Below are 12,271 nucleotides of genomic sequence, written 5' to 3'. Positions count from 1 at the left end.
ACCGAGCTTAACCCAGAAAACAACCGACTCCGCCGATGTAGAATGATGACAATTCCACCCAGGTAATGCAACCGGGGAATGAATACACCCGAGCGCGCTTTCACGGATGGACCCCCTTGGTATAAAACCCTTGTCAAAATCCAGGAAACTCCCTGTGTCATCCAGAAAGAGAGTAAGAAAGAGAAAACCCAGGAAAAGATCATGTCAGTTCGTAAACCCAGTTACACCTCCTTATATTCGAAGGCATATTGGGTCTCGTGCAGCGCGTGCCAGACAACCAACAAATTAAAGCCGGTATGCAAAGCATCACGGCACGGTCAAGTAATTGTCATTGTTCATCAAGAACCTGGCCAATAGAATTCGACGCCACCATGGACGCAGACGCAGACTTATCGCGAGGCTCGGGAGGCTGTTCTTCCTTCATACAAGCATTCTCCAAGATATTCGTCCACTTGCCACTAGTTCCCGCATGGCTGTGCTTAAGATGCTGCCGGAAATGATCGGCGCGGAAGAACTTCTTGGCGTTGTTGCACTCGCCGAACTTGTGCACGGTGGTAAGATGCTCGAAGCGACGATCCCAGTCGGGCTGCGGGAAATTGGCGAATTCCTCGCCACAGTACCCGCACGTGTCGTGCGAGGGCCCTGCGTTCGTTTGGCAGTTTGCGGCCCCCGAGGCGTGGAATGCCGCCTGGAATCCGGGCAGCGCCGCGCAGGACCAGGAGTGGCGGCGGAGGTGGAGGGAGTTTTGATGGCGCTCGGCTTCGTTTTTGTTCTTAAAGCGGTTGTTGCAGTATTGACATGAATATTGCTTCTCCATTTCGTGTGAACTGGATGAGATGTTAGTAAACGGATACTTGCGGGGGGAGCTTATCATGAATTGTAATCATGGCTATAACTTACCGGAGGTCATCGGGATTGTCGAATTTCTTGGGTTTCTTGGGGCAGCAGTCGCAGATGAAGAGCCCGCCTATCTTCGGTGCGGGTTTGGGAACGTCCAGGGCTGCCGGCATGGATACCTTGCCTGTGGCATCCGTCGTGGGCGGTTCTAGAGAGTTGGAGCCTTGGGGGTTTCTGACAGTGATTGGCTGGACGAGAGCGGCGGGTGAGCTGGGGTTGAGGATAGATTTTTCGTGGAAGGTATCGAGATCGGAGCTGGGCGAAAGGCCCCCAGGAGAAGGTCGATCATATGGCGAGAGGCTAGTCATGCTACTGCCTCCAATGGAAAGCGTAGATGAGTATGAGCCGGATGTTCGGATGCTCAAAGACGAGGTAGCAGACAGTGTTCGCTGGCTCGGCGCATAGGTGTTAGCGACCGACAGAGAATTGCTGAATGGCTGCCCGCTTGTCCGTCTCTGCGACAGGTCCCCATTGCTCGTGGCCACATGCAGCGTATGTCGATCGTCGCCCATCGGCTCCCGCGGGGGAGACGATGCTCGTCGCTTCATGCCCTGTTTAGAGGAATCCAGGTATGGTGGAGTGGGTTCTCGAAGAATGAACTGTCGCGGCGGAGCGGGCTCATCGGTAGAGAACTCGCCCTCAATATCTGAAAAGACGCCCTGGTCGTAGCTGCCCCGATTGGATCGGCTCGGCAGGCTGATGCTGTCCTCTCGCTGGGGAGTCGTTCTGCGATATCGACGCCGGCCCATATCCCGCACATAACCTGGGTGATCAAAGTCCAATGCCGCCGAGGGCGCAATGCTCTCCACACTCGGACTCCGCCCATCTGCAGAGTCTCTCCAGCCGATTTTGCTTCTCGGAGACACTCCGCCTGACTGCGGACTGCTGTACCATTTCACATCGAGCGTTGAGCCTTCAGATGGCCCCGGCGAGGGGAGATTGCTGCTACCCCGGGATGGCACCGTGAGGGCGGAAATCGAACCTCGGTTGTCGGTCCCCATACTAACAGATCCCCGCGGGGACAGCGGTTTCCCGATCTTCGACAGCAGATGTTGGTCGTATGCATTCGAAGACTCTTTGACGCTTTGTAGCGAGAAATTGCGGTCACTCGTCAACCTGGGAGTTATAGAGTCAGTACAATCGCACAAAACAGAGGTAGCTGCCAGGAACAGTTTGGATCCTCATTTCGAAACTCACATTGGACCTGCCGGGTTGACAGACATGGAATTCGGGAATCCCTCGTCGGCTAGGGGCGGCGGCTCGATTTTAATCTGAGTCTCCGGACTGCGCGATCCCGGCACTCCACTCTGCCGTCCTTCCAAATCATCCAACGCCATGGGATCACTCTGCGGGACAGCCTCCGAACGGCGGCTGCCAAACAAGCTCGAATTGGGGTTTATCGGAGGGAGAATAGTGGCCGAGTCGCCCGAGTTCGCGTGGTGCCAGCCAGCGTCGTAGCCATTCTCTAGATCGTGGATTCTCGGCGGCGGGGGCAGTGGGGGAGGAGCATTGGTCATGGTGGAGCGGGATGGGATTGGTAACGGGCCGTGGGAAGCAAAGGACAGCTCGGGCATAGTGTGGGCAGGAACGAAGTGGCGGTCGTTCTGTCTGATATCATGGAAACTCGGCGTGGAAAGTCGAGGGTCCATGCTATAATCGAATCGATAGCCGGCGCGTCCAACATGAAACCGGGCGAAAGGTAATATCAACCATCCAAAAGATATAAAAAAAAAGTCGCGATAAGGGTCGAATCACGATAACAGTCGCAGCAATAACCCAATCCAGTTGAGTGCAAACGGTCGTGAAACCGGCGCGGCGATTCTTAAGCGGGCCGATATCTCTCACCCCGTCTCGGACTTGAAATAAAGAAGAACCAGCTTCTAATACCGAACCAAAATCGAAAGAGGCGAAATGGAAGAAAAAAATCAAAGAGGTGACGTGTGTCAAGTGTCGCAGGCGATGTTCATGCGGCTGGAGAAAGTCTACTCCAAATAAGTGTCAGGCCATCCGGTGGGACCGCAGGGTTTGAGGCGACTTGGTGACATGAGTTGCGTGAAATAGGGCTGAGGGAGTATATGATTGAATAATAAGAAAAAGAGACCAACCTTGCTCAGGACCCTTTGGCGAACGGTCATGGGATGAAACGTTTCGCGCAATCGTGACACACAGCCTTGGGAAGAAGCCGTCTGTGTCCCATAGAATCCACTGTGGCGATTCAATGGCTGGCAATGAGACAGGGACGGCACATGGTAGAAAGAAAAAGAGAGAGTGAGGGAGAGGAGAGAGAGAAAGACAGGAAAGCCTATGCGATTCGATGGCAACAAGTGTGCCAAGTATAAGAGGGTGGATTCTATTCAGTCCCCCAGAGAAAGCGGCAAATTGGCGAAAAAAAGAAAGCTGAAAAGGCACCAAGTCCAGAACAAATCAGAGAAAAAGATTAAAAAAAGATGAAGAAATGAAACGCAGAGGTTCGGAAACCGGGGCGGAGCAGTTTAATTGGATCCAAGAGTCTCTCGACCTTGGGAAGTATCAGAGGGGCAATTGGGGTGATCTCATCCTCGCCCGTCGATCCGAGTAAATTGGAAAAGTGAAAAAGAAAAGAAAAAAAAAAGGGTAAAAGGAGGAATGTGAATGATGACATGCTGAATTTCCCCAAAAACAGACAAAAGAAAAAAGAAAAGAAAAGAAAAGAAATCCACAATGGGTCCGAGTTAAACCAGATCTTGACGTACCCAGGTGTATATGTCTGTATTGTGTGTATATGTATGTATGGCCTGGATAAATGACAATACCCATACCAACGGTGCGAACCAGTGGGCCATTTGAAATGGGATCTCAGCATGTTAGGGACACAAGGCTGGAATCTAAGCTCTCTGGCAGTTACAGTACCCCCCTTCAGCCCTAGAAGGCACACCGGTGAATCCGGTAATTTGCCTCTGGTAGAAATACTGGTAGGTGTCCAGACTCTGAAGTGCCATGGTTTTGTCGGGTACAGAACCGAGGAACCGGGAAGCTTCGAGAAAATTGGACAGGGCGAAACACGGGGCATCAATAATGACCCCGTCATAAGCAGACCACCAAAAGAAATATTAATATTAATATTAATATTAATATCAAATATCCCGTGCTCTCCAGGTAAAGTGGGGGGCCTTTGTTCTATACCCTCGTCCCTCGTATACTGGACGACTCACCATAGGTCAGATCTCCAGAAATCAAAGCCGGTATATATGGGGATCTTTTTAGGCAGGATGTCGCATGCAGGACCATTCTTGGGTATAAAACGCGACAGGCACCGGGTTTAGGTAGAGACACGTTCTATCGAACCACGGGTGAGCAAGGCAGAAGAGGGGGACGACCATCCCATTACAAGGCATACAGAGCATACATAGATTTGCATCGTGGCAATGGACAAATATGCACCAGAGTCTTGGAAGCCTTGGCAGTAGGCTTAATATCTCCCAGATCCAAGATTGGGTATAGTGTCACAGGAAAGATACGGACGGTTGTAAATGAAATTGGATTAATTGATATTTCTCTTGTACCTTTTTCTTCCTATGCGCTGTAATAACCCTTCTCTCTCCATAGAAGACTCAGATTTCCGACATTCTTAGAGAAGTTGAGTATAGGCTGAGAAAGAACATTCTTGATCTCCACATGAGTACATGTAATGCTGAGTCGTTGACAGAGAGGCCCCACTGATTTGCTAGTGGACTCCACTTGGGGCCAGGCTGCATGCACTGCCACAATGGCCGCTGTCAGTGAGCGAACAGGGGGGTGTTCGCGATGAGACATGGGATTGCCCAAGTTCCACCTGGGCGTAAGGTATGGACTCTATATTTCTGGTATATCGTTGGTATAAACAGAGAATCAATGCGTACTTTTGCCAGGAGGGAAAAAAAAGGGAAAATAATCCCAATTCTCCACACCAGCTTCAAGGGTTTTCTTTTCTTTTTCTGATGCGCTTCACCGGATTCTTGGTCACTTTGCAGCTGAAACGCGAGCTGGTTACTATCAAGGGATTTCCCATGCCAATCCCATCCATTGTATCTATACTATATTCGGGTAAGGTGCCTGGGCACGAAATTAGGGGCCATCTCACCCTGACAGACAGGGCTTAGTCTCTTTCGGGACTCTCCTCACACCTACAGTAGGTTAGGTTAGTCCTCCAGGCGAAGTAAGCCCTATCACGCCAACACATCGCCATCGCCATCGACTATACTACATTGCAGGTTAGATCTGAGACTTTCACAGAATGACTTAAGTTAGTGCCTATTTTCTGTTTTCTCTTTTCTGATGGAACTCTCAAAAGTGAGGCAATCTAGTTCGACATAGTATGGTTATAGTACACGACAGTCCCCGCTAGTCTTCGGGCATGTACTGTAACCACGTTCAAGGTTTCCAGCTCAGGAGGTGTCTTGGCATGTGGCATGGTTATTCCTTTATTTACTTTACTTTCTCTGTTTTTACCTCAGTGCTCGGTCAGAGTCCATACAAATGCCACCAGGTCCATACACAGACTAGTCGCAATAAAGTTTGCCATTCCTGAGCGATCGTCGCTATCCACAAGTCCCGTTTAATTTTTAATTTTTTTCCTTTTTTCCTTTTGCCTTCGATCTCTGGGCATTCGACACGTTTCGGTGATGGCTAAGCAACATACTACTCCATCGATGTGCGTGGTTCTGCACTTCCATTTCGGTAGGGATTGTCGCGCATGGCAAAAAAAAAAAAGAAGGGAGCGCAAGATTTGACATCCATAGTCCACGACCACGGCTACGCGCATACCTCTGCGAGACAGTGTCGGCCTTAAGCCTTAGAAGGCTGCAGCCCTGGAAGAGTCGGGTGTGACGAGAGTCAGCTTGTATAACTATGATCTCAGCATAAGCAATCATGTAAGATGAAGATCAATTGATAGCATTAATAATGTGAGATAATATAATATAATATAACAGGTTTATTACTATTCAATCTGTTCCTACAGCCAAGTTTCCCGCGGCAATCCCAGACTCGCCCCTTGCAGTGCGCATGGCAAATGCCTCGGTGCTTGGAGCTTGTCGGGAACCGAATGGCTCCACTCGCGGCGTGGACCGCTCGGCTAGACTTCTTGCCATTGTCCCTATAGACCATCAGCTCTGTCAACAATCCCTGGTTATTATTCTATCGGAGGACACGGTGGTGGGACTGTCGGCAGTCTCGAGAAGACATCGCGTCGTATTACCCCAAAGGTCAGAGCTGGAATGGATTGGATTTCTCCTCGGGCTCCACTGCATACTTCGGCAAGTTAGTAGAGGTCTTGTACAACCCAAAATGCGGAGGGTAGCTCCGGGGTCCTGGATCAGCCCACAGCAGTGCATTATACAGCGCTTAGTGAGACAATGTACAATCGTGGTGCAGTCTTAACTGGCAAAGAGCGAGTGACCTCCACAGAGAGAGAGCTGGGGATAGTCATGCCTCAGGCATCACTGAAGTCACCTGCTTTTCTCTTGCCCTTGCCCTAGCAGACTCTTTTCGGCGGCTCGACCTCCGCCCTATCGAAGCAGACATCGGGAAGCCTGGGGAACCAGTAAACGGATCATTTTCTGGCTCAGCTCAATTTCTTTATCCTGGAACGACTTGTTCTCTTCTTTATTCAACAACCCCCATCTTTCATGATCAGGAACACCTGTGAATCATGGCCATGAATCGCATCGAAGGCCATAACATCTATATCGGAGGGTTGGTCGCCCACTGACACATACACACCCCTTGCTGTTGGATGTCGAATTACGAGGCTGCTTCAGCCTACCGCCTTGATGTCTATCACTGCTAACCACCTCCCCCCGACCTGTAGTATATTCTGCCTCAAAAACAAGGCCGCCTTGGCACGCGCAAACATCACGCATGTTCTGTCGGTGCTACGACTCAATCAAACCGAGGAGACATTTGGACCCTATCAGCACCATTGCATAGAAGTCGATGATGTCGACGACGAGAACCTTCTGGAGCATTTCCCAGCCGCCATCAACTTTATTCAGTCTGGCTTAGATGCCGGTGGAGGCGCCCTAGTCCACTGGTTAGTCCACTCTTACTTTCTTTGCTTTTTTTGCCTCCCTTCTTTACCTGTTGTTGTTCTGGATTTTTCCGAGGGACTTCTTCCCGGCTCCCCACTTCACCCCCTTCTGTGTCTCTATTCGAATGGACAGGGCGTTTTGTGGCACCCTGCCTCCTACGTCACGGCGTGTCTATCAATTGCGATCTGCACATGGCTGGAGTTTGATTGTACTTTGTTGATTTGATTATTACGAGCCGTGTCTCGATTGTCTTTCTTTTGGAAGGGGGTAAGACGCACGGAGGCTGACCCGACCCAGTGCGATGGGCAAGTCCCGCTCCGCAACTATCTGCATCGCCTACTTGCTCCACCAGCAGCCCAAGGCACTCACACCGCAATCCGCGCTGGCTTCTCTCAAGGAATGCCGACCCATGTGTGAGCCTAATGATGGGTTCATAGAACAGTTATCGGTTTACCACGAGATGGGCTGTCCTGATGATGTCACTGAACACCCGCTTTACCAGCGCTGGCTGTATCGCCGCGAGGTCGAGGAAAGTGTAGCGTGCGGCCGTGCTCCTGAAATGAAGTCAGTGCGGTTTGAAGATGAGCAGCCCCTGCGGCCCCAAGAGGACAGTGGTCGAACGGTCGAGGTGAAATGTCGCAAATGCCGGTTAGTTGCAAATCCCCTCCCCACAAAAAAAAACAACAAATCAATCCTGCCCTTGGCACTGTGGCAGTGAAATCAAACTAAGCAATCACAAACAGACGCAAGCTCGCATCTACTAAATTCATCATCTACCATGAGAAAAAGCAACCTAGTGCCAAGGTCAAGGCCAACCTTGAATGCGCCCATATTTTTCTACACCCGCTGACATGGATGCGTCCGAGTCTCTTCCCGTCAGAAGAAGGATCAAAAATGGAAGCGGATTCATCACATAGTGGGCATCCCGATGATGCCCCACTATCCGGGCGTCTGACCTGCCCTAACACGACGTGCGGCGCCAACATTGGGAAATTCGCCTGGCAGGGCATGCAATGCAGCTGCGGCAGCTGGGTGGTGCCTGCTATCGGCCTTGCCAAAGCTCGAGTCGACGTTACCAACCGAGTTAATCTCGCACGAGGGCCTGGCAATCTTCCCCCCGCTCTAGGCATCCGTCTTCCCCCTGGGATGCGGGACGCCAATGAGTCTGGCGCTGGCCGCGGCAACCTCTGAAATGACGCTTTGATGAATCATGAAATTGCGCCCCTGCATCTATAGAGTGACGAGTTATGGTACTTGCAAAGAATCTGACAGGATGTCTGCTACGGCTTTCTCTTGTTCTCTAGGCTATCAGGGCTTGATCGAATGGATCTAGATGACCCTATCACGGCACAGGGTTCGATGCCATTATGGATGTCGTTGTTCCTGACAAGTGACGCGTGCATTGCGTGGATAGAAAGCGGTCCATTCATACTCAGTCCTCTGTTCTCTGGGTCGACACGACTGCCGGATCCTGTGTTGCCTACAGTGGCATCCTTGGTTGGCGCGAAATTATGGCAAACCCCATAATTTATCGTTTCAAGGCCAGGCACCAGCATGACCCCTCCGCTACTTCTGTCGTTAGCGTTGTCCACACGAGGCTCTCCTCTTTGCCGTCACACTGGCAACACAAAAGGGATGGAGGATCTTAGGCAGCACAGTGAGACCAGTCCAGCCGCTTGCTGATCTGCTTTCCTATTGAGATCTACTTCGGAACCAGTATTTACACATATTCCCTGTGACAACAGTAGCCGATATCAAGAAACACAATTGAAATCCCATCCATTGGCAAGCTGGTAGCCTAGACAAGACAAAAACAAAACCTAAAATAATAAATAAAATAATACAAGTATCAGTATGGTCTGAAACAGGCCGAAGAATCCGGCACTGGTTTAGGGCTGCACCGCACTACTCCCAACTTACTTAGATAGGTACATCTATCTATGTATGTACAGTGCTTAGTCGCGCGCCACTCTTTCCAATAATGCTAACAAGAACCTAGGAATGTCACCAGCCGCCTTCTGTTGGTCGAGCGCGGACATGACTCCACCCACACAATTCGATCTCACCAATCCCGGCTACTTCCCCCCAACCTTTTTCACGTTTTCCCAATTCTTATTTCCCCACGAGGCTGGATTTAAGGCATGCCCCACATGCGCGCTATTAACTTTCCCTACTAACTTTATCAAAAAGTGAATTTATCTTTTAACCAGAAAAAGAAGGTATGAGAGTAAGAGCGCGTAAAAACGAGAGAGATAGAAAGAGAGTAAGAAAGAGAAAAGTGGATCTCACTCAATGGATAACCTGATGGGGGACGCATTTTCCAGGGTTGGGGGGGAACACACTACAGGGAGGCTGTGCAAAAGCGGGTCTGATGTTGTTTCTCCCGATTGGCTTGGTGCTTGACGAGTTGGCGGTATAGGTATTACGGGTAATTGCCTGGTTCTGGTATTTTTCCGTGAATTGGATTCGCCTTGTTATATTGCTGTATTGTTTTAGTTGTGCATATACGTGTGTGTGTGTATATATATATATATATGCTTGGGCTAGTGAGACACAGTAAAAGAAAAGAGAGAGAGAGAGAGAGAGGGAGGGAGAAACAGATTCTAATCTGTATGGCAACCCTCTCAGCCTTGGAACCATGCTATACTTGCATACCTGACTCGCTCCCCGACGGGGCACCATGATTGGCGATTGCCCGGCTCTGGTGGGGGTGGGGCAGTGCAAACTGCCTTGCAGGGGGACAGCAAGCTCTCTCTCTCTCTCTTTTTCTTTCTCAGCCTTTATTTCACGTTTTTCCCAGTGGGTATTATTATATTCATCCTGTCTGGAATCTCCTTACAACCGAAGACGGCGTTGATTGTGATCGCCTTGCATGAGTCGAGAATCAGTGACAGCCTAATTTTTTGACTTTCGGTTGCGGGTTCGGGGGCCTTATAGAACTGGCGATCTTCGCTGGTTTTCTTTTGGATATCACGCGGGACTATAATACGAGCCGGCTATGGACCATAGCTTGAATATACGAGTATTGGCTATAGTCATATTTTAGTAGAGGGGAGGTTGATATACTCCACAGTAATAAACAAAGCTTGGTTGATGACCTCATAGTCAGACATCGAATATCCCTTCGACAGTAGATCTAACATCACATATCTATGTAATTTATACAAAACAAAATCATTACTGTGACATATTATTGTATGTATATGTGTATTTATGTATCTTCTCTAGCCACCAACATTCAGTTATAAACTTCAGCGCCTAGATACACTAACCGCCATAGCTAGTGAAAGAGGGGAGAGAGAGGGAGGGGGGATGGATTCTCGCCCCATGGCCTACACAGCCCCCTTCCCCACCAATTAATAAATATGCAAAGCTTCGGAGCTGGATTGTGGGAACTCATCCAACAGGCCGAGCAATGGTGCCGGAGCTGGGGGTTGGTTATGCAGCCTAGCTGCCAACATTGCATAGAAGGTATGTAGCTAGATATATCTGGGGATGGACATAGGATATATTTGGATGGAATGATGCAGTATATGAATATGACATATATAGCAATAATGTATAGTTGATGTTGAATAGACCCCAAAGGAATCCAACACGACTCATTTCCGCTCTAAGAATAAGCAATAAACCGCCCCTCCCTCCTCTCTTTCCAGAGCTAAGCAAATGGTTCAAGAATGGATATCTGTGTATACTCGATCCATATCCTGTACATTATTGTCCCCCTACCCTCCCCCCCCCCCCTTAGTTCCTAGTTGCCCGGGGCCGCACTACATACCTGCTACCACGGGAGATCTATAGATACACACAACACTACTGGGGCGCTAGAGGTGTAGGGCCCGTCTTCTTAGGAGGGTCGAGCTTCCAGAATGATGCAAGGCCGGATCACCCGCGTTAATTTTAGGATTTGTTTATGCCTGCCACTTCCATCTAGTGTGGGAGATAGGCGGCACTCTATATACACGAGGTATGTATGGACTCAAATTTGAGAGTTTCTGATCGAAGGCACCAGTATATCGATCCCAGCACCAAATGCAACATGCAGTTATGACAGGAGTGCTAGGCAGCTCTTTTTCTTTGGGCATGAATCAACGAAAATGGACCGGCTTGCTATGGTCTATTTTGGTCGTTTTGGGGGTGGGGGTTGTTAACATTTTAGTATAGGGGAATCAACTACCACTATTGGCGGGTGATGCCTGTTCTATGCATATAAAGTAAGTGATTGAGAAAACCGAAACTAGCCCCAAGTTAAGTGTATCCCTAATTGAGAAAGACTGTCGGTTTTCGATATACAATGCAGCCAGTCTCCACACTATATACATTGAATCAACCCGGCGATATTCTATATTCTTATATGCCCAAGCCAGACAATAAGAACTGCATATTCTAATGCCAATACTTCCAGAACTATGCTCACTCAATTCTAGCCCAACTCTTATTAGTCCTGTATACCAAGTCAAGCCACAGAATGACGGGTATGTGCGGCATAAGGCAGCCCACTAGGGCTGAGCTGAGGGCTGAGCTGATCCCGGAGAGGGGGGCGACCTATAACAGGCCCTTACTATAGGTCCCATCCCGCCCCTTCCTCCCCTCGAGTTTCGTTCACCCTCGGCCCCGGCTTATGCTTAGTGCTTACTCTCCTCACTATCATTTACCGACAAGTCCCCCACGTGTGGCGGGCAAAAGTTATCGGGCGGCTGATCGATGCTGGGGCGTCAAATTCGAAACAGAAAAGTATATATATATATATAGAAGATAAAATGTATTTGGCATTTGACCTTCAGGTGGTGGCGTGCAGGGCATGTCTTGGAGTTACAGAATTGGGAACGTGTGCGTTTCAGATTGATTTATTTCTTACCCGTATTATACTTATTTATATGTCTCTTGTGTTCTTGAATATCGCCAGAAAGCGGACATGTCCGAGCCTGCAGGGTTCTATAGCTTGATCGGCAATGTCGTGGCCGCTTGACTGGGGTTCTACCCCCTGTGATACCGCTGTCTTCTAGCGAATTGCGGCAGATTAGGCTTCCAAGCATGCAGGGTGTTGTTCCGTTCCCGGCTGGGTTCGGGTTGAGGGGAGAGGAGAGGGGTGGGTGTGATTGCTCATTGGCCGCTGGTACAGATGTTTTGAATATACAGGTAATGTCCATGGAAGGTTTCGAGATATTGAGATATATTCTTGCTGCTGTATCCCGGAGAGACTGCTTGTGTTTTCCTTTTGAAGAGGCAATGGGGCTTACAGGACTATAGAGAGTTGAATGAACTGAATATGAATCTGGACTAAACGGGTAGACTTTGATATTGGACAATTACAGCACATATCAAGG

At 49.4% G+C, this 12,271-nt stretch overlaps 2 protein-coding genes across 2 annotated transcripts; one reads left to right on the top strand and one right to left on the bottom strand.

Annotated features, from left to right (window-relative positions):
• Nucleotides 1-328: 328 nt before the first annotated feature.
• Nucleotides 329-2,546, bottom strand: znfA (putative C2H2 finger domain protein; the record flags this gene model as incomplete). Its single annotated transcript, XM_056660373.1, has 3 exons — nucleotides 329-827; nucleotides 901-2,013; nucleotides 2,095-2,546. The coding sequence occupies 3 exons, from the start codon at nucleotides 2,544-2,546 to the stop codon at nucleotides 329-331; spliced, it is 2,064 nt and encodes a 687-aa protein (XP_056506871.1).
• Nucleotides 2,547-6,565: 4,019 nt separating this feature from the next.
• dspC (dual specificity phosphatase YVH1) lies at nucleotides 6,566-8,135 on the top strand (the record flags this gene model as incomplete). The annotated part of the gene is made up of 4 exons (XM_056660372.1): nucleotides 6,566-6,609; nucleotides 6,725-6,946; nucleotides 7,242-7,592; nucleotides 7,688-8,135. The coding sequence occupies 4 exons, from the start codon at nucleotides 6,566-6,568 to the stop codon at nucleotides 8,133-8,135; spliced, it is 1,065 nt and encodes a 354-aa protein (XP_056506870.1).
• Between the last annotated feature and the right edge of the window lie 4,136 nt (nucleotides 8,136-12,271).

Source organism: Penicillium alfredii (assembly GCF_028826965.1).
Source record: "Penicillium alfredii strain IBT 34128 chromosome Unknown utg000012l_segment0_segment0, whole genome shotgun sequence".
Taxonomy (NCBI): Eukaryota; Fungi; Ascomycota; class Eurotiomycetes; order Eurotiales; family Aspergillaceae; genus Penicillium; species Penicillium alfredii.
Note: the sequence above shows the minus strand (reverse complement) of the source record. Positions and strands in the feature narration are given on the sequence as shown.